The following is a 19,014-nucleotide window of genomic DNA, read 5'->3' on the forward strand; positions in this document are numbered from 1 at the left end:
GCGCTAGGTAGCTGGAGCTGGGTTCCTGGATAAAAATCATTTGGCAAATGCAAAGTTAAGTACAATGGCCCTCAGTTGTTTCCTGAGGGAAGTCCAAGTTTAGGGCTTTATAGGCTAAAGGCTAACAGTAATTACTTAAAAGATCACTTCATCTGGCATTGTCACGTTCGTGCCTTTTGGCGGGCTTTATATAGGCATGGATTTGGTTTAACTGGAGCTGCTGGTATGTGAGAGATACCATCACAGAGGAGGGTCTGATTCCAAACATCATCTCAGCGTAGTGTCCAAAACTGATGACTCTATTAATTGTCCTTTCTGGGGCAAGGAAGTTGTGTTATCCCTGAGCACAAGGAGCGGGACAGCAAGCTTTGTGTTAAACGTGACAGGCTAAGTATTTTCAAGATACAGTAAGTGAAACAGAAAGCTCTCACGTCAGTGCTTGAAGCTGGCAGTGAGATGATTATTTCAAGGTCTTAGTCAATTGACCCACAGTGTTTTAACAGTAATTAAAAATATTGGACTATACTTATCAAATGATTGGGGTTGTGCTTGTTGTGTAAATATTTGAACATATATTTAAGTACTGCAGAATGTACATAGGGAACAGTGTTCACTAACAAAGCTCGTGGCTATGTTTAAGCAAGTCTTTTGCATTCCTGCTTCTCTTTGTCTTATGACAATGCTTTTTATTTATATTGTATTTTGTCTGTTTAGGCCTCTGTTAAGATTATACTTCTGATCTTTGGTCAGTGACAGGGTTTTTCATCTAATTTAAGCACATTTTCAGTGAAAACAGTATTTACTTTACACTTAATAGTTCAGAGTGCTGCTACCTGCTCATACTGGGCTTGGAGAAATCCAGTTGAAATGGGATGAGATGGTTCCTTCCCTTATCCTTTTTTTTTTTTTTTTTTTCTCTCCCCTTCCTCTTCCTGCCCTGTCACCCAGTTACTGGCATTCTTCAACAAAGACTTGAAATAGTTGGGAAGACAGCACAGTTCACGGATTTGTAACATTCCTTAGAAGCCAAGTACTGCAAAGCAGTTGGTGGAAGCGAGAATCATTGTGTATATTACTTGCCAGGGAAACTTACATGGGGAATGCAAGGGAGTTCCTGTGGATCAAAACATCAGAGTGAATGCTGACCTGTAAGTTCACTTAAAGGCAAGTTTAGCCCTATGTGTTTCTGCACCGAAAATACAGGTAACCACCAGGAAATTGGCATTAGAGTACTAGCCTTTAAAAGCTCTGACCAAAGAAACCTGTAAACTAGGGTTTCTTTAAGTTTTAGGACCTTAACAGTGGTTTGTATGGTGTGATGCAATATATAGATAAATTTGCTGTGGAATTCATTCTGGCAAATTACAGTCTAGGGATACGTACCACACGGCTGCTCTGTAATTACTTAGGCTGAGCGCAGCTCTGGAGTAGTGAGAGGAACTACGTAAGATTAAACGCTTGACAGCCCGGTCTTCGGAGAGTTTTCAGCTGCAAGGAAGGACAAATTTATCTCTTTATTCAAAGCTTTAGGGCTTAGACTGTGCGGTCAGGTAGGCAGAGTTAAATTATCTCTTGGCCAGGGCTCTCTCTGCTCTCCCACGCTGAGGCCCCTCTACTGTAAATCAGTCGAGTGGCTCCATTCAGTGGATCTGCCGACAAGTGAATGATTAACCGAAAACTATCAGCCGGATAGGAGATGAACACTGCTAAACGACTTGAAAATAACTCTTGAATACAGATTACCTGATTGAATTATTTGCCAGTGAGTTACTTTGACTGACTGAAGTTCAAAGCCTTCTGTGCTGGGATCAGAACAAGAAGTGCTAGCACATTTTCATTAAAAACCCTCTGTGAATGTAAGGCCTGATCTGAACAGGCAGAAGGAAGACTGTGGCAATGCCTGCCCCAAAATATGAAATTCCCAAGTTGGAAATTTGGGCGGGCTGGGATGGGAAGACTCCTCATTCCTTCCTGGGAGGGCTCCACTAACATGGCAGACCGCAATCCAGTTGACTTGTAGCTTGTGCGTACGGGGTTACAACACACTCATCAACACACTGACGTATTTCAAACAATGCCGGGCTGCCACGCTGGTTGGTTTTTGGAGCGCGCTCGGCTCGGATGACTGTTGGTGCCTGACGCGCGAGCGCAGCGCTAGGTATGAGCACTCACAGCGGGGCTCCTCGGAAACCGGCTCTCCTCAGTTGCTCTTCGCTAGGAGTACGTGCCAATACCTGTGACTCTGCGTAAATGAGCATCATCGTGCCCCGTCAGGCCCGCGTGCGAGCCCTGTGAGGACGTGCTTGCAGAACGTGAGGCTCTTCCGTCATCGCTCCCCAGCAGTTTGCTGATGGGAGCTGCTGGGGTCTGGGGGCACGCGGGCGCTGCGTGGCGTTTTCGGCTCGCTCATGCTGCGGTCACAAAGCGAAGAAGCGCTTTGAAATCCAAAGAATCACATCAGGGATTTACATAGAGGAGGTGAAAACACCATAAGCTTTTGCCTCAAACTTGGTATTATTGCTAGCATTAGGTATTTGCCTCTTCAGCCTTGCCTCAATGACAAATGCTTACAGACTGTGTGTATGTACCTCAACGTGCACGGGTGCCCCTCTAACTCCTGTGCATTTAGGTCTGGTTATCAAAATAAAGTAGAAGTCATACTGCCGTTGAAAGAGGGCGGGATTTTTTCCATGGATTCCCTATTTTTACCGACTTCCTTAGGGCTGGCGTGCATCAGGTACAACTTAGCGGTTACCCGCTGCTAGGAGGAGCCCAGCCCGGGCCACCCCAAACCTCCCTCACGCCTTCGCAGGGCGCAGAGGCAGCTCCCTGCAGATCCCGGGACCTCCTCCCTCGGCCTGCAGCGGGCCCGGCCCCCACCTCCCCACCTGGCGGGGCCGGGGGTGGGCTGAGCCTTGGGGGCCCGGCCCTCCCCTCCTCTTCCCTGGCCTCCGCCCCGCTCCTGCCCGTGTGGGGCTGCGTGGGCGGGGGGGGCCGGGCCGGTGCCGCCGCCGCTCCGCTCCTCTCCCGCGGCCATTTGGCGGCTGCTGCTCGCCCGGCGAGGCGGGGGCGCCCCGCGGCCCCAGGTGGAGCCCTCCTCGCCTTTCCTTTTTTTTTTTTTTCCCGTTTATTTTTTTTTGAGGGGGGGAGGACGGGCGTGCGTTCGCCCGCGGCATTCCTGAGGCGGGCGTGGGGTGGAGGCGGTCAGGAGGCGAAACGCTGCCCTGGAGCTGCGACCCGGCGGAGGTGAGAGGCTGGCGGCTCTGGGGGAGGCTTTTGGGGTGGGGGGGGGAGGCTTTAGGACGGGCAGCGAGCCCCAAAAAGGTCCCGGAGGACTCACGTGTAATTGTCTGCAGGGTCACTCGGCGACTCTCTTCTGATTGCCGAGACTAAGGCTGTTCTGACAGCCTGCCTGCTTCTCCTTTATTTGTTAACATTCATGTGGTTTTCCTCCTCTAGCAGCTCCTAAAGATGCAGCCGTGCCACCTCTAGCTGTGAGGTAATTTTGCAATGTGGTATGGTTATTTTTTAGCCCGCTTCATATTTGTATACACGTCTTTTAGCGCTGGTTCTGCATTTATTCCAGCACGGTGTTGTCGTCTCAGTACCATTACGGCTCTTCCAGCTGGCTGGCACTGGAGAAATCCCTCAATATGACTTGCTGCTGTCCTCTTGTAGCTAAGTTTTTTATTTTTATTTATTTTTAATATAACTCCCTTCAAACATATATTTAGCATGTTTACAGACACATGCAGAAATGAATCTGGATTTCTAAAGGCTGCTCTTATTCCATTTTTGATTCTTCTCAAATACGCTTCCTCGTAACCACTCCAGTGCTTTTTTTTTTTCAGCCTAAGTATCTAAATATAGCTCTGATTAAAATTTCTTTTTAAGTGTTCACCTCCACATCAGTGTCTATAATGACAGCAATTCGAGCTAATTATATATTTAAAAAAAAAGGAAGGTGCGTGTGGAGGAGTATTTTCCTGAAGACACTTTAGATTTCAGGAAAAAATGTTCCAAACTTTTGGAAAGCCTTTTGGAAAGTTCACTGTTAACGTTGTCAGGGTTGTCTCCGTGCGTGGCATTTCTAATAACTTACAGCTAGAAAACTGACCTCTTTATTGCGTAGAAGATATTTTGAGGTGCTGGTTTTGGCCAGAAATACATCACGTTTAACTTGTATGGGCCAGTGAGAACTGCTAGTTGTTTTACTACCACGGCAGTTTAAAGCTGAAGTATCACCTGTGGTTATAGGATGGTGATGAATTGTGTGAAAACTGTTTTCCAGCCTTAATTTCCCCCTTTGATTGTAAATTACAGCCTCACCACATCTGACGTTATTGCACCAAGCTGTTACACATGCATAAACAAATGTTCTCCGAATCCCTGCATTTATTGAATTAGAAAGCCTTCATATTCTCTGTGCGGCTCCAAAATACAACAGGTCCATGTGTATACCTACCTATAGGAATAAGTAAGCTGTCCTTGCAAAAGGGGTGTAAAATACTAGAAGTAGTTGCCCTGGTGTAACACGAGGAGTCCAGCGGTGGTGAGCTGGGCGTGTAATTTGGATATTGCTAAAAGCTCTTTCTCTTACTTGTCTTTTATTATTCTGATATTTACATCATTGCCTTTTCACTGTCCAACAGCTCTGTGGTTCTAGGCAGCTATGACTTCTGTAGAGCGCAGACCTCAAAAGTGTTTTCTGGGTTGTGAACTGTAGCTTGGATTTACGTACTTCATTATTTTTAAATCCTGATGTATTCTGCTCTGCGGTTCCTTTGCCAATGACAGTACAGAAAATCCAGGAAATTTCCCCATGCTCAATGGACTAATAACAACATTGATCTTAAAGGAGAATCCGGATCTATTTATGTAGTGAAACAGGGAGAACAGTTGGTGACTTTTGTTCAAGGTCGTGTAAAAAATAAATAAACAGGCAGTACATCTGGAATTGAAATTTGGGTTTCTCTATCTTAATCTTCTGCGAGAGGGGCAAAATGAGGCTGGGATTATTTGCATTGTGTTTACTGAAGCCTGACTGCCCTCTTATGTAGAACTGAATATGCTGCAAGTGGCTGGTATCTGTTCTGTGCCTGACCTCTGGAAAGGAGCTCGCGGTGCTGGTGCTACAACTCCTGCTCTGTGCTGTCCCTGGGCATCTGCGTTTAACTTCAATCGGACCCTGTTTGTAGGAAGGCAGAAGCATGCCAGGGATGTGCAGGTAGCATGTGTAATGCAAACTTGATTTTCATTCGATCTGCTATGTAAGTAAGCCATACCACCTGAGACACAGTGACCTTTCCGGATACATTAGACAAAGGCTAAAAATGGAGTTATTAGACACCTATGCTCAGGATTAAAAGACAGACATCTTTTATTGGCAGTAGTTGTTCTTAAGAACCGTTTTATGACTCGGAGATTGCTTACCACAGCAAAGAGCCTGTATTCTGTCATGTAATAATAATAAACAGGAATGTAAATGGTTCCAGTCCGAGCCCTGAATCTCGTTACATGCCAGTTACAGGAACTTAATGGAGCTTAATTTGGGAGGTGGGACAGGGAGAAAGGGTTGTTTCTGCTGTGCAGTAGGATCGTGGGAAGTAATAGAGACACAAAAAAAAAAAAAGTTACTTCTTTCTTTCCCTGGGTTGTTTTCACTTTAGCTGTTGTTTTTTTTTTCTACAAGTAGAAGGCGGCAGTTGAATTGGACTTTGCCCACGTTGCTGCGGAGTGGTGGTTTGCTTTCCGTGGTGGTGCTACTAAAGATTTCCAAAAAAGCAAGGTAGTGCGTGGTGTGTAAACAGGGAGCAGCCTTCCTTTCCTTTATATTAACAGCTGAATTCTCAGTTCTCTTCTCACATTATATTTAAAAGGGTGTTGGGAGATAAGACAGGGACTGGCCGGAGTGTTTTGGTTATTGTTCTCCTTTTTCTTCGCCTCTGCTGTTTCTAGAGGTCTGCACTGGTGTCTGAGTGTTCTCATTTTAAAATGGTACGTATGTGGTATGCGAAAGGGTGGCCTAGGTGAAGCCTGTTTTCTTCAGAGCCTAATTACTCGACAGCTTCTGGCCACCCACCTCTCTCCAGATCAGTGATCTGCGCTTTGCTTTTGACTCTTCTTTCTGAAGCCCGTGACTTCTGCAGCCCCTGGCTTTCCTCGCCCGGTCCTTCTGCGTTGGGTTCTGGACAGCTCGCCTCCCGCTTCCTGCGTGGCAGCTGCAGGTCTGGTAACAAGTGGGTGCGACGCTCCCTTCTGTCACACAGCAGTGGAGAACAAGTTGACCTCATAGGCTTTCCCAAAAAAATGTCATGTCCAGCGATATGTTGAGTCATTGTCAGGGTATTTGTGGAGAAGGCTGGGGAAAGTGTTGAAAAGTGTACCAACGATGATACCCTCTCTGAAGTAAGAGGGCGTAAAGTAATGTTTGTAGCAAATAATAGGCCTGCCTCCCATTTCTTGCTCTGGCTTCTGTATACGTAAGTTCCTCCTGTAGCTGGAATTGCGTTCAGGTGGGATTTCCAGCAGCTGTTCTCACTTGTGACTCAGTCCCAGAGTAAGTTTTTCCAGGTGGATTAGGAGCACGTAGGGGAAATGCCTGTTCTGTTCTGGTAGGTGAGTGCGGATCCCGGTGAGTCTTCAGATAGGCTTGCTGGGTGACTGGCTTTCAGACTGTTCTCCCCGCTTCCCTTGTGTTACTCAAAGAGGTGAGTATGGTAGCTGATTTGTTCTGGCCTTAGTCAGAGGCTTTTAAGGCAATTTGGCTACTGCTATGAAGGCAGCAGGTGAGTACGTAGCTTCCAAGCCTAGTCTCGGGAGAGACTGACTCACCAGCACACAGGACAAGGGTCTTTGGTTATACAGGGGTAGCATCTTCAGGCTGTTATTACTTTTAAAAAAAAAAAAAAAGAAAAAGAAAAAATGGCCTAGCACAGAACAAAGTATCTGATTATAGTTCAGAAATGTTTTCTAATTTTTCTAAGTTTATGTAGAAAGGAGGTTGCCAGATACCCCAGATAGCGTTTGCCTGTTACATGTAGCCATGAGGAGATGACACAAAATACTTTATAGCGAGGCATTCAGTACGTTCTTCCTTTGTGAGCACAGTAGGTCTGTGTCTGTTCTCATAGTGTCAGGTCTGTACTGCTCTGCTCTCGCTTCACCAGAGGCAGGACTCAGCCCGAAATTCGACGTTGTGGCTTCCTGCAGGAAGCAGGGAAAATACTGCCTGCTTTTTGACAGCCGCCGGGGAGGGACTGGACAGTGGAGCTGTTTGATAGGCTTAACTTTGCCGGGGGATGCGTGTGTGACTTCTGTTCTTCCCTAATGTATTCGACCGTGCCTTCCCCTGTCCCAGATCTCTCATACTGCAGTGACTTGAAGGTTTTTAGCTAGTCACAACTGCTTCTAACGCCACTGGTCTCAGTGGTAATGTCTCATGTTATCTACATGCTCTTTCACTAGTGCCCAAATAAGATTTAAGGGATGTTTATTTTAGAATCTGTTCTCTAAAAGCTCCTCTTCCTCTCTGCTTGTTACCAAGCGGAGGCCAGGGTTTACTTGCTCTTAGTTACAAGAAAAGCTATAACCAGAGGCAGAGACTTCACAACTGACAGCGTCTATTAAATTCACTCGTATCTGGCAACCCACAAGACACCACAGTTTACACATTCGAAGCTACATATAAAAATGTGTCTCATCCCTTTGCTTCTCATCACTGCTTGGTGTAGTTACCACAGCAGCAGTGCCTTTACCTGCCGCCGACACTGCAGCTACGTTCCAGAACTACCGCGTGGCAAAGATTGAGGCAAATCCATCCCTGGTCGTACCGGCAGGTCTGTAGTGCAGGTAGAAGCCCTTGAGAGTTAATATGCTCGTGGTGAATAGAAATTGAAAGAAGGCTGTGAGCCTCTGGAGCGCAGTGGCCAAACCGCTGGTGCTGGTGATGCATTTCTTCCCAGCGTGCCAGCTCGGCGTCGTGTTGGTGACCCGGGCACAGCTCAGAGGAGATGCCTCAGGGAAGGAAAATAATTGCAGCCACTGAGCTTCCAGGTGGCTTAAGGAAAGAAACACGAGCATCACAGTTTCAGCGTTTCGGGTGATTGATTCCTTTTTTTTTTTTTTCCCCTCCAGTAAGATGAATAAACTTTTCCTGAATTAATCTGGGTGACACTTCCTCCTTTTGTTTTCCCTAGAACTTTCAGCTTCAGATCTGGAATAAAACTCGTTCTTCCAATTGATACATTTTGCACTACAGTCTTTAATCCATACTGCTCTAATAGTATTTAAGGCTGTGGCACCGAGGATCAAAAGTGAAAGGGAGGGGAGAAGTGTGAGAATGACTGCAAGCATGTTAGCAACCTCTGTAATGAATGGCAATTGAAAAGAGAAGGATGGTGAGTGATATTAGTCAGGAAACATCTCATTCTTTTTAAAGCTTTACTGATTTATTTTATTTTTTTAACATGATGAGCAGGAAGATGGGGCTTGTTTTCAGTTCCTGACGCTGTATCTCAGCAAAGTGTAAGCTGAGTGAAACACTGAAAGCAGTGCACATGGACTATTTTCGTGGGCCTCTTAAGGTGGAGAAGGGCACAGTTAACTTTTTAGATCTTAATTTTAGTGTGTGGGAATGGGTGAAGAACAGCCTTAAGGAAATGCCAGTGTAAAAAGGGCCTTGTTGTAATAAGGCTTTTTTTAAACAGTGGCTTGCCAAAGGAATAGAGGAACCAATTTGAAACTCTGGGTCTGTGTAACTGGCTTGGATTAAGTGTGATGTAGTCAAATTAAAAGGGGAAGGAAAAAGATGCTCACCCCTGTGATTGCCTAATCAGTGAAGTAGGGAACAGTCCAATTCAGAGGAATGCAAATGTAGCAAAGCCATTCTCTGGATCTGTTGCAGTCTGGCTGTTCTGTTACTCAGCTGTGATTACAGTAGTTTCAAATGCTCCTTGTTTAAAGTCACCACGTAGATTTTTAAAAATTAAGTATTTTTTAATGACCACAGGAGGAATAATAACATGGAGGTTTGCATCAGGGAGATGATCTGGCTTTTGGGAAGAAGAAAAATAGGTGAGTGACTGAGATTAGCTGGGTATCAAGAACATCTTTTCCCTGGATTCCAGGGGCTTTAGCCTGCTTGCCAACATAAATATGGGTGTCTCTCTAATAGCAGAATTACATCAGATTAGTTTGTGCTTTTTGGAAATCCATGATATGAAATATGCGGTCCAGTGTAATACTTCCCTGGTTTAAGAAAACAGGGAGTTAAATGTTGAACGGGGCCCTCCTTTTTCCTCTGGGTGTTTTGGAGAGAACAGAGGTCCCCTCTTTCTACAAAACCAAAACAACAACAACCGAATTTCTCATGTTTGTAACTTGGTCAGACTCACGATGTTGTACTTTCACTGAAACTCTGCAGCTGGCTGTGCAGGCCTGAACAGGGAGCTGAAGGCGTTCAGTGTGAATGCCCGGTGTTTTTAGGCAGTGCTGAAGTTCCTGTTACTTGCAGCACAGTCTGGCGAACGCTGGGTTTGTGCTGAGTAAAGGTGTGGAGAATACTCCTCCTCAGTGAATGAGAGGGCACCTCATTGAGGTGAAGTACTCCGCCTAACTGATGGCTTTATCCTCTGAGCTTTTGCCCTCCTCAAGTTCTGCAAGGAAGCTAACTTGTGACAGGAGTGGACAACCTTTCTGTTGTGCTAAACACAAAGTATGCCAGGTAGGGGGGTGGACACACAGACAGACACAAGGTGTCTGTGTCCCTCTCTGAAATTCACATGAAAGAAAACTTTCTTATGTTGTCTTTGATCTCTGATGTGATAATTAAACACACTCGGCATGTTCTGGCAAATCTGAAATACCCTCTGGTTCAGACTTGTGCAGTTGGAAATATTTGTTTTGAAGTAAACCCTTCCAAACGTACATGTTACTGGCTTTTCTCAGCTGATATGTGATTTTTTTTTGAAGTATTTATCCATGGTCTATCTTTATTCTTTCGAAGTACTGTCTGTATGGACTCGGTCTGTTTCCAGAATGTCTACACAGCGCGATGCTTCTGGGGTGTACTTGTGTCCTCAGAGAACGTGGGTGATTTCAGTGAACTGCCAAAGGACCACAGGCAGGAAAGTTTACTAAATTGTAACATTTGTCTGTATATATACATAGTAAAGCCTCTTTCCTGTGAGGAAAAGTCTGTGTCACTAGGGTTTTAGCACAGTTAAGCGCTCCTGCCCTCAGTTTTCCTTTTTCTCTTCACCTCAGGATTACATGATGGAATTCAAATTTTCTCTAGAAGAGCGGCGTATCTCGGATCAGCACCGCTGAAGTTACCTTCTGATCGCAGCACCCGAAGCGCGGTCCTGTAACAAGCTTGTCAAAAGAACACGTACGATGGATCTTAAAGAAAGCTGCCCAAGCGTTAGCATTCCCAGCTCTGATGAACACAGAGAGAAGAAGAAAAGATTTACTGTAAGTATAGACAAGTGTAAGCACTGTAGGCAAACGCATAGGTTATTAACACTTAGAAGTGCTGCTTTCTTGGTTTTAGTAGTGAGTTTGTTGTTATTTTCAACAGGCTTACAGAAATCCGTTCACTTGCTCTTCTGAGCACTGGCCATAGTCCAGTGTGAGAGGTTGTGAATGTTTTACAGTGTTTAACTCTGCTTTCTGCAAAAAGAATTTGGCTTTGCAAATTTCTGATACTCCACTCCCCACCCCCAAATAGCAGCGTTTTCACATAGAAAATAGGGAAGTGTTCAAATGCGGGTTTAACACTTTGGTACCAAATCAAACTAAGATTTGGCATCCTACATGATTATTTTTAAGAAAAAAAAAAAAACAAACATTTTTCTAAAGGAATAAAATGTATTTTGAAATGGCCTTTTTTCCTACATATAGGTATCCTATTATGCTTTTATTTTTTGTAAAAGAAAAAAAACCACACAATATCACATTTATGAAAGACCTTTTTTCAATCTTCCTTCCTGTTTTCCCGATTCAAATGCCTATGAGTTTTTTCCTATCCTGTTCCCATTTCCACCCCTGTCATTCCCCTCCCTTTCTTCCTTTTTTGGTCTCCCAGTTTGACTTTCTGTCTGGAAGTGGTCATACCGTTCGGTGGGGAAACTCTCTGCATTGCAGACTGAAAAATAAAGGAGTGCAGGGTGGATTTTAGTTTTGCACTTCTTTATGTTAGTGTATAAAGACAGCTTAATAGTACTTCCTTTAAAAAGCTCAAACTGCTTCATTGCTCTTGTGAAACTTCCTCTAAGCCTGCTCTCTCTCTCTGTCTGTCTCTCTCTGAATTAGTCACTCTTCAGAAGTGGAATGTAAACACACTTAGGCTGAATTGCTGCCTGAAGAATACAACAAAACAAAGATTTACTTAGTTATTTATCTGTGTCTATCCTCTTCCCCCTCCTTTCCGAGAAGAGTGATATTTGATTCAAGTTTATCAAGACGTAATTTGAGGCAGGAGTGCGCTAGTGTAAAAGGAACAAGCAAAAGAGAACTTTGCTGCGTGTGTGGGAAACTTAAATGAGCAAGAAAAACTTGATAAAAGTCTAAACTTCAGCAAAACAGGCTTGTTTTATTGCCTCAGTGCTGGCAGTCCTGCTGGTAAAATGTGTCCGTGTGGTACATTTGTGGCACATTACTAGTGTTTAGATGTCCAGGTCATTTTAAGGGGTGTGACAACCGTAGCTACTTAAAGGCAATTTTTCCGGGCATGCCCTTCAGAAAGCTCTACCAGCAATGGTAGGAAACTTCAGAATGTAGAGAGGAGGGGGGGAAAGAGGAATCCATCCAGGCTGTGTGGAGGGAGGTATGCCTTGTCTTAGCATTCTCTGCTTTCTGCATCAAGCAGCTTGACAAGAGCCACTTTTCACAACCAAGCTTTTGACTGTTATCACATGTATTTTAGGATTTGATGACAGTAGTGAGGGTCATGCTGAACTTTGTGGTAGGAACTGTGAATTCCAAAATGTCTGTGAGTGCTTTTGCTTTGTCTCCTCTTTTGTAGCTGCGCTAAATGAGTGGAGCCTGTCAGTGCTGCTTTTGGACAGCAGTGAGAGAGAAGGGTGGGGTGAACACTTTGTTCTTAACAAATTTGTGGTAGGTCAGAGCTGTCTGTTTCTGATGGCAGTGTTAGTTCAATCTCTATAAACAGCGATAAAAGCCTGAGGGCGAAAGAAAACGTTAAAAAGATGAAGACTTCAGGTGACCGCTTTGTATAAGCTTTACCTTAATATCACTTACAATAGACACATCAGTGATATATACTGTGAAACTATTCTAAAATCTCACTGGTCTCAACAGAAGTTATGAATTCTAGCTCAAACCTTACTGTGGTTCACTTGATGTTGGCACAGAAACAACATAAATATATGCAACTTAGTGTCTACTAGCTCTTCTTTTTTTCTCACACTTGCCATGCTGAAGCGTTTTAAAAACAACATGTGTCTGCGTACTTGTTATTCTGATAAGCCAAGCTTTTGAGTTTTGTCTTTTTGAAATGAGCTCTTAGTTCCTCCTGAGCATCTTCATAACCTTTTATTGAACATTTCATTCATTCTTATTAAATTCTACCTGCATTTAATATATTTATTACCAATATAGATATGTATTTTGACTAATAATAATTTCATGTTTGAATTTTTTAGATTTTTCTGACCAGGAAGCTTGTTTCTTCCACTTAATTCCTGGTAGCCAGCTTCTTTGTATATCCAGTCCAGCTCACTGTCCTGCCTTTTTCTAAAGATTCAACATCCACTGTTTTTTTTTAAATAAAAAAGGGGGAGGACAAAAAATATTTGCTTGTTTTGGACTATACTAGGCTATATTAATTGCTGTTCGGTCCTGCTTTATAGTGGCCTGCTTTCTTTTGCCTGTGTTGACCAAACAGCTGTGTTTTGGATTTCTTGCTTTTATCCCTGTGCTGTTTAATGTCTGAGGCTTAATCTTGTCTTCTGACCTGTCCTCTTGTCTCCTACTATCACATACAGGCATACTAAGAAATCTTAGTATGTCTGATGCCGTATGTGTTCATGATGTTCAGTGCTTTTATATCTGTTGAACTTGGGGTTTTTCTTTTGCTGGGCATGCAGGAGTTTAGGTGATGGTGTGAGCTGGGTTCACCTCCTATGGTTCTTCTGTCTTTATGCTCTCCCATACTGTCTGAGTCATTGTTCTTACAGCTAGCTGCTGCAAGAACAAAACAGCTTTAATTTCGAAGTTGCCAGCTGGGGGGATATCATCTTGCATCTGAAGTTATGCTCATCTGTGCATTTTGCCCTGCTAATTTAAAATTATGTCCATGGCTTGTTGCTCAAGTTGGTTTGCATTGATCTGCCGTGCAGTCACAGGGAGTGATGATTTTGTTGGAGCATTATTTGCGGGACTTGATTGCTGTATAAGCAGTAAGCACAGTATCTCAGTCTTGTTTTGCAGCTGAAACTTGTGCTGAAACTTTCGCTGTTAACAGACTAGGGAGGCTCTAGAAAGGCGCATAGCTAGGCTTTATGCTAAAGCATGTTTAACAGTATAAGAGAGCTAGTTATCCAAGCACAGTCTCATCATCACCCAAGTGGATGCTTCCATCCAGCTTCCTGTGTTCCCCAGGGAAGACTGCGGGCAGCTTATTTGAGAAGCTAATCTGCATGAATACAGATCTCAGGCTAAGGAACTGATGGTGGTGTCTGCCGCTTCGACTAAGGGAGCTGAAAGGAGAGGGGTGAGCTGCTGTTGCTGGGGCATTCCCAGCTTTCTAAATCAGGAATTAGCAGCCTTCTGTACTTGTTTACTTGCCGTCTCCATCTTCTCCCCTGAAGAAAGAGACAGACCCTTTCTGGAAGCACAAGAAGATAGGGAAGGGAGTTCAACAGGTTGCATAAGAGGAAAGGTGTTGATGAGAGGTAGGAGAAGTCAGCTCGGATGCTCATCCATCAACCAGGTTTACAAAGCCCCGGATCCACAGTCTGCCTGGTTACTGGAGTCCTCTGCTACCACGGGTTTGAATGTCCACAACTGTGCAGCAGGGTCCAGCTACTCCTCCCTTGATCCCAAAACTGCATTATGTAACCTGCACTGTATGTCAGCCACAGCATGTTTTTCCCCCTGAACAATTTATAGCATCATAGACAACTCTAAATCCAGCCCAGATCATTCTAAGCCCTCAGCCTTCTGTCAGGATCCTGACTATAATATACATTCAAGATGTTGCGAGTTGTTGTTCTCCATATACCTGTTTTTCGTATGTGCTTGCTCCCTAGGTTCTGGTGAAGGCAATCTGCAGCTTTTAAATGTTTTCCTTCCTTAATGGTGGCATTCATTATGAATTATCAAGGTGTTAACACATTCCCTAGCAAATCCTGTTGGATATGAACGAATTTATCAAACTCAATGAAATCAGCTTTGCTTTTTCTTTAATTTATTCAAGCACCAGCTAATCAAAAACTATCTCTGTAAAAGGCAAGACGCTTTTGATTGTTCTTTTAATCCTTTGCATTGCTGTTTATGCCTCTGTTGTCAGAAAAACGTAATTGTTCACCTGTGTATACACTATAAACTGAACAAGCTGGCCTGATTTTCACCTGAGGATTAAACTTGGGAGTTTTTTCTAAACTTTGCTATTGGCGTTAACTTTATCCGTGTGTTACTGCAGGTTTACAAAGTGTTGGTCTCGGTTGGCAGAAATGAATGGTTCGTCCTCAGACGGTATGCGGAGTTTGATAAGCTCTACAATACGGTAAGCAAAAGGCAGGCTTATGGCACTGTGCCAGGATAGCACAGGGTAACACTTGTTTGCAGTGTTACGGCTCGAGTTAATTCCCTCATCGAGGAGTTTGAGTCAACATTCAATAACCGTAGAGGCCTGTTTAAAAAAACCCACACTGTAATTTTCTTTAAACTTTCGTTTGTTTGAATTTTAAGCTGAAAATTGGCTCTTTGGTCACTGCTTTTTGTTGTTGTTTGGGATCATTGTGAGTGAGGAGATCATTGTGTAGTAATTCCAATTTACAGGTTGTCAAAACACATGAAGTGTGTGTTTGTGACAGTAAAAATCACAGCGAAACTTGAACTATCTAGCTAGATTAATTTCTCTTCAAATAGGCGTCTTACTTTGAAGGACTGAAAGCAGTGAAGGACTGAAAGCAACCTTTTGTCTTAATACAAAGTCAGTCATGAAGTCAGTCAGAGCAATTGCTACCTGTATTTTCATAGCCAAATTCGGTGGTGGTGGTCCAAATGAAAGAGGCCTCTTCAGCAACTGAATGAGGATTTCTTTGACTCATTGCTAGGAGAGGATTTTGCCCTGTTTATGTAGTGGGTAGGTACAGCAAATACTTCTTCAGCTGTGCAGTCTGTTACCTGTCCTGTGTTAGTACTGATCTCTAGTTCTTCGTGTTTGGGGCCTGCAATTTTTGCTTTAATAAATAAAGAAATAATTCTCTGTGATCTCTGTAAGGAAAGATGATACCAACTGCTTAATGGTGCTTCAGTTTCCCTTCCATTGCCCTTATCAGAAGTAGTCAGTCTTTCTTCTCCCTTCCTCACTGTACATGGATTTACATTTGGCAGTGGTATACAAATGCAGGCAGTCAGCTTGGTGCTGTCTTAAGGTCTGAGCTGAAGTCATCCTGGGTACAGCATGCCATGCTTTGCCGGTATCTTGGGGTAGACTTGAAAGTGATGTGCAAACAAAGCATCCCCTTTTCAGTGCCTCTAGAGTGTGTTTTGGTGATCCCGTTCCCTTTGGTAAGACATTTCAATGATCCTGTTCCTGTTGCTACTCTCCCTTCCTTCTTCTCTGTTCAGATTTCATTGCTCTGCTGAAGTTCGTTCAGTGCTGGTCTTCCTAATGCATGTAGAAGTGGAGGTCATGGGGAAGCATCTAGTTTCTATTTTTACATTCTAGTTTTACAGTGTAGAACATCAAAAATAACTTGTATTGCTAACTGGAAGAGATACAGATGTTTGCAAGGAAAGAACAGCTGCCAGCTACTGTACTAGAAATCTACTTTCTTAAAAGAGGATGGCAGAATAAGATTTGCTCTTCCTGGGAGTACCTGAAGATGAAGTGAATATAATCAAGGCTTGGCTTGGCTCAGCTCACATCAGATTTTTTTTTGGTGAAATTCAGTGATGTTGTGTATGATCTGATCAGTTTATCAGTACAGAGTGTAATTCAATTATCAAATGCAGTATCATAAAGCATAGGTTGTCCATTTGTTTGCAGTTTTGACTTGGGGTGGACCACCTGTGGCTTTTACCCATAAAAAAGCATACATGCATACATACGTAGCATACAGAAGCAAGAAAAAAAAAGGAAAAAGAAAAGAGGGACAGGGAACACCCAAGAGAGGAAGAAAATTGATGAAGGAAGAAACAAGGAGAATAAAACCAACATGGAAATTCTAGCCTACTTTTTTTTAAATCTGGGACAAGCGGAAAGCCATTTTGATAACACTGCAAGAAGACAGTCTGTAGCTTTCTAAAGTGAGCTGCCCTCTGGATTTAAAAGGGTATGACTGGCATAAACAAGCTGAGTGCAAGTTGTTTTTTTCCCAAGCATATGGGTAAAGAAGATGCAAAAGAAGAGCAGAATTACTAATAATCAGGTGTTCAAACCATTCCTCAGAAATCAAATAAAATGCAATTATTTCTAGATACTTGATATCTAAGCACAGTTCAATTGTACGTGTTTTATTTTCAGCTAAAGAAGCAATTTCCAACTATGAACCTGAAGATTCCAGCTAAAAGAATATTCGGAGATAATTTTGATCCCGGTAAGTTATCTTGTTACTTGTTTTGTCAATGTCTTCGTTTTAGACTTGATTTGTTGCAGCCTACAAGAAGCTATCTTAGATGAGTATTACAGCAATCCTCAAACCAGTGACTAAACCGAAGGTTAGTCATACCTCAGTAAAGAACAGGAGCTAGCGTAGGAAGGTATTCTGCCTTCTGATCTTGAACAAACTATTGCTTGGTGGCCCGATACCTCTTGTACTGAGTGCTCCAGCTCTTCCAAACTGTCCCATGTTCTGGATTGTGAGAGATTCTGAATTGTCTCTTGTAATCTCCCTTATATAAAAGCAAAAGCCAAATCACAGACTCTTCTAAACAGATGCCTATTAAACTTTAATCTACTTTGTGTGACTCTTTTCCCCCTAAAAAATAAATAACTAAGAGAGTTGTCCTTGAAGGCTTTAGAGCTTTTGTATCTAAATGTGCTTCCTTGGACAGTTTAGACGAAAACAAAACTTTTCCTGTTGTTGTTGCGCTTATGGAAGCCTGTCTGATGAGATGGTGTGATCCAGTTAGGAGTGATAGGTCCCAATTAAGCTTGCCCTGCCTGCATCAAAACGTTAATGGAAAATCATTCCTAAAAGTGCATCTAATCAACGTAAGTGGCACCATGGATGAATAAATACAAAGGCTAATGAGCAGTCTAGGTCTTTGCTCTGAGTGTTTATACTCATCGTTCAGACCCTTTTTACTTAAGGATTTTGCTGAGGGTCATTGGGAAATTCCCTCCCTCCCCTGGCTTGTTGATGTGATCCGTCTGAGTTGGTAGTTTCACCTCCTCATGCACCTATTTAAAGGTTTCCTATTCTTCTTTGCTGAAGTACGAGTGGATTCAAAGTTGTTGACCTTCTTGGGATGTGCTTCAAGTACAAGTAGATTTAAAAGTGTTGACCTTCTTGGTGTATGTTTCGATTTTTTAAGAGTTCTTTCAAACATCTTAATTTTTAGCAGTTACAGTTAATTATCTGGAACCTGACTTGAAGCTTCCTTTTCATGTTGCCTCCCTCCGATGGCTGCTTCTGATAAAAATGTAAAGGATGTCCAAAAGTTCTACATGTATTGTGTCTACAGGGACTTCTTGCTTTATTTTGGTTTCTTTTATCCAAATTTCAGACTTTCAGAACTGGCTGAAGACCTACTAATGTCACGCAGCCTGGCCTTCTGTACAGCCAGATATACAGTGAGATTTCTTGGACTGAAATTTAGAAAATGTGATTTTAAATGGGAATGGAGGGAATATTTTTATTTAGAACTTTAATAAGACCATGTTTGTAAAACATAGTTCTCAGTCTTGTTTTCAATTTCTGAGAGCTATCCTGAAATTCTTGAAGCATGAGAAAATAAATAGTTCTTAAGATTTTTCTTGCTGCAGGGCAGGGCGATACACACTTAAATAGTTCTTTATCTTAAAACTGATTTACTAAAGCTTTGATATAAGGTTTCTGATGGCTTCTGAAATAAGTCACATTTTACAGATTTTGGAAAAGTATTTTAATTTTGTCAGTCCATTCTTTAATGTGCAACTTGGGTATGCAGTATTGTAGTAGTGTATTGTAGTCATAAGCATAGCAGAGTGAAAATGAAATATCCCTTTCCCAAAATCTACTTAAAATACTGTTATAATGTACATTACCATTTAAACACTGTTTTTATTGTCACTTGGGTTATTCCAAAATTAATTCCATTTTAACTTTAAAAACAGGACAGAAGGAAATCATAGGAACCAGTCAAAATACAGAAGTAGGAAATTACAGCATACATTTCAGCTGATGTGGTGCGGATGTTTTTTCTTCAACAACATGGATAGGTTTGTAGGCTTAGAGTGGTAGATTGCATTCTGCACCTACCATGCTGAAATAGCTGGTGTAGATGTTGGTGACTTAGGTAAAATCTTTATGCAAATTTACCTCCTATTCTGGGCATTATTTAATAATCTAGCAAGGATTTAGGGATTATATTCCTGAAACAACGTGAACATTTTTCTGAATATTTGGGGCAGCGGGGGGACACTTGAAAATTGTAAGTTATCAGGAACCTGCTTATGGCAGTCATTGGAATACCTTAAAAGTTAGTACACAAACTAATGTTTGTGGAATAAGTATTTGTGGTTGACATGAGCAGTGAAAGACGAGATTTTTCTGTTCGACGCTTTCTCGTTATTTTCCTATTTCAAGTCCTTCATGTATCTTTCCGTATTGCTTAAAG

General features: G+C 42.7%; 1 protein-coding gene across 3 annotated transcripts in view; it reads left to right on the forward strand.

Annotated features, from left to right (window-relative positions):
* Positions 1-19,014, forward strand: part of SGK3 (serum/glucocorticoid regulated kinase family member 3) — a 58,161-nt gene that overhangs the window by 18,928 nt on the left and 20,219 nt on the right. For 2 of the 3 annotated variants that reach the window (XM_080582432.1, XM_080582433.1), the window contains exons 2-4: positions 10,267-10,473; positions 14,666-14,749; positions 16,718-16,790. In XM_080582432.1, the coding sequence (XP_080438558.1) occupies positions 10,396-10,473; positions 14,666-14,749; positions 16,718-16,790 (235 nt within the window). In that variant the 5' untranslated portion in view covers positions 10,267-10,395. Of the gene's footprint in view, positions 1-2,840; positions 3,247-10,266; positions 10,474-14,665; positions 14,750-16,717; positions 16,791-19,014 lie in introns of those variants that run through there. The other variant, XM_080582431.1, reaches the window with a different exon arrangement.

This window comes from Anser brachyrhynchus, assembly GCF_964034855.1.
Source record: "Anser brachyrhynchus genome assembly, chromosome: 2".
NCBI classification, from domain to species: domain Eukaryota; kingdom Metazoa; phylum Chordata; class Aves; order Anseriformes; family Anatidae; genus Anser; species Anser brachyrhynchus.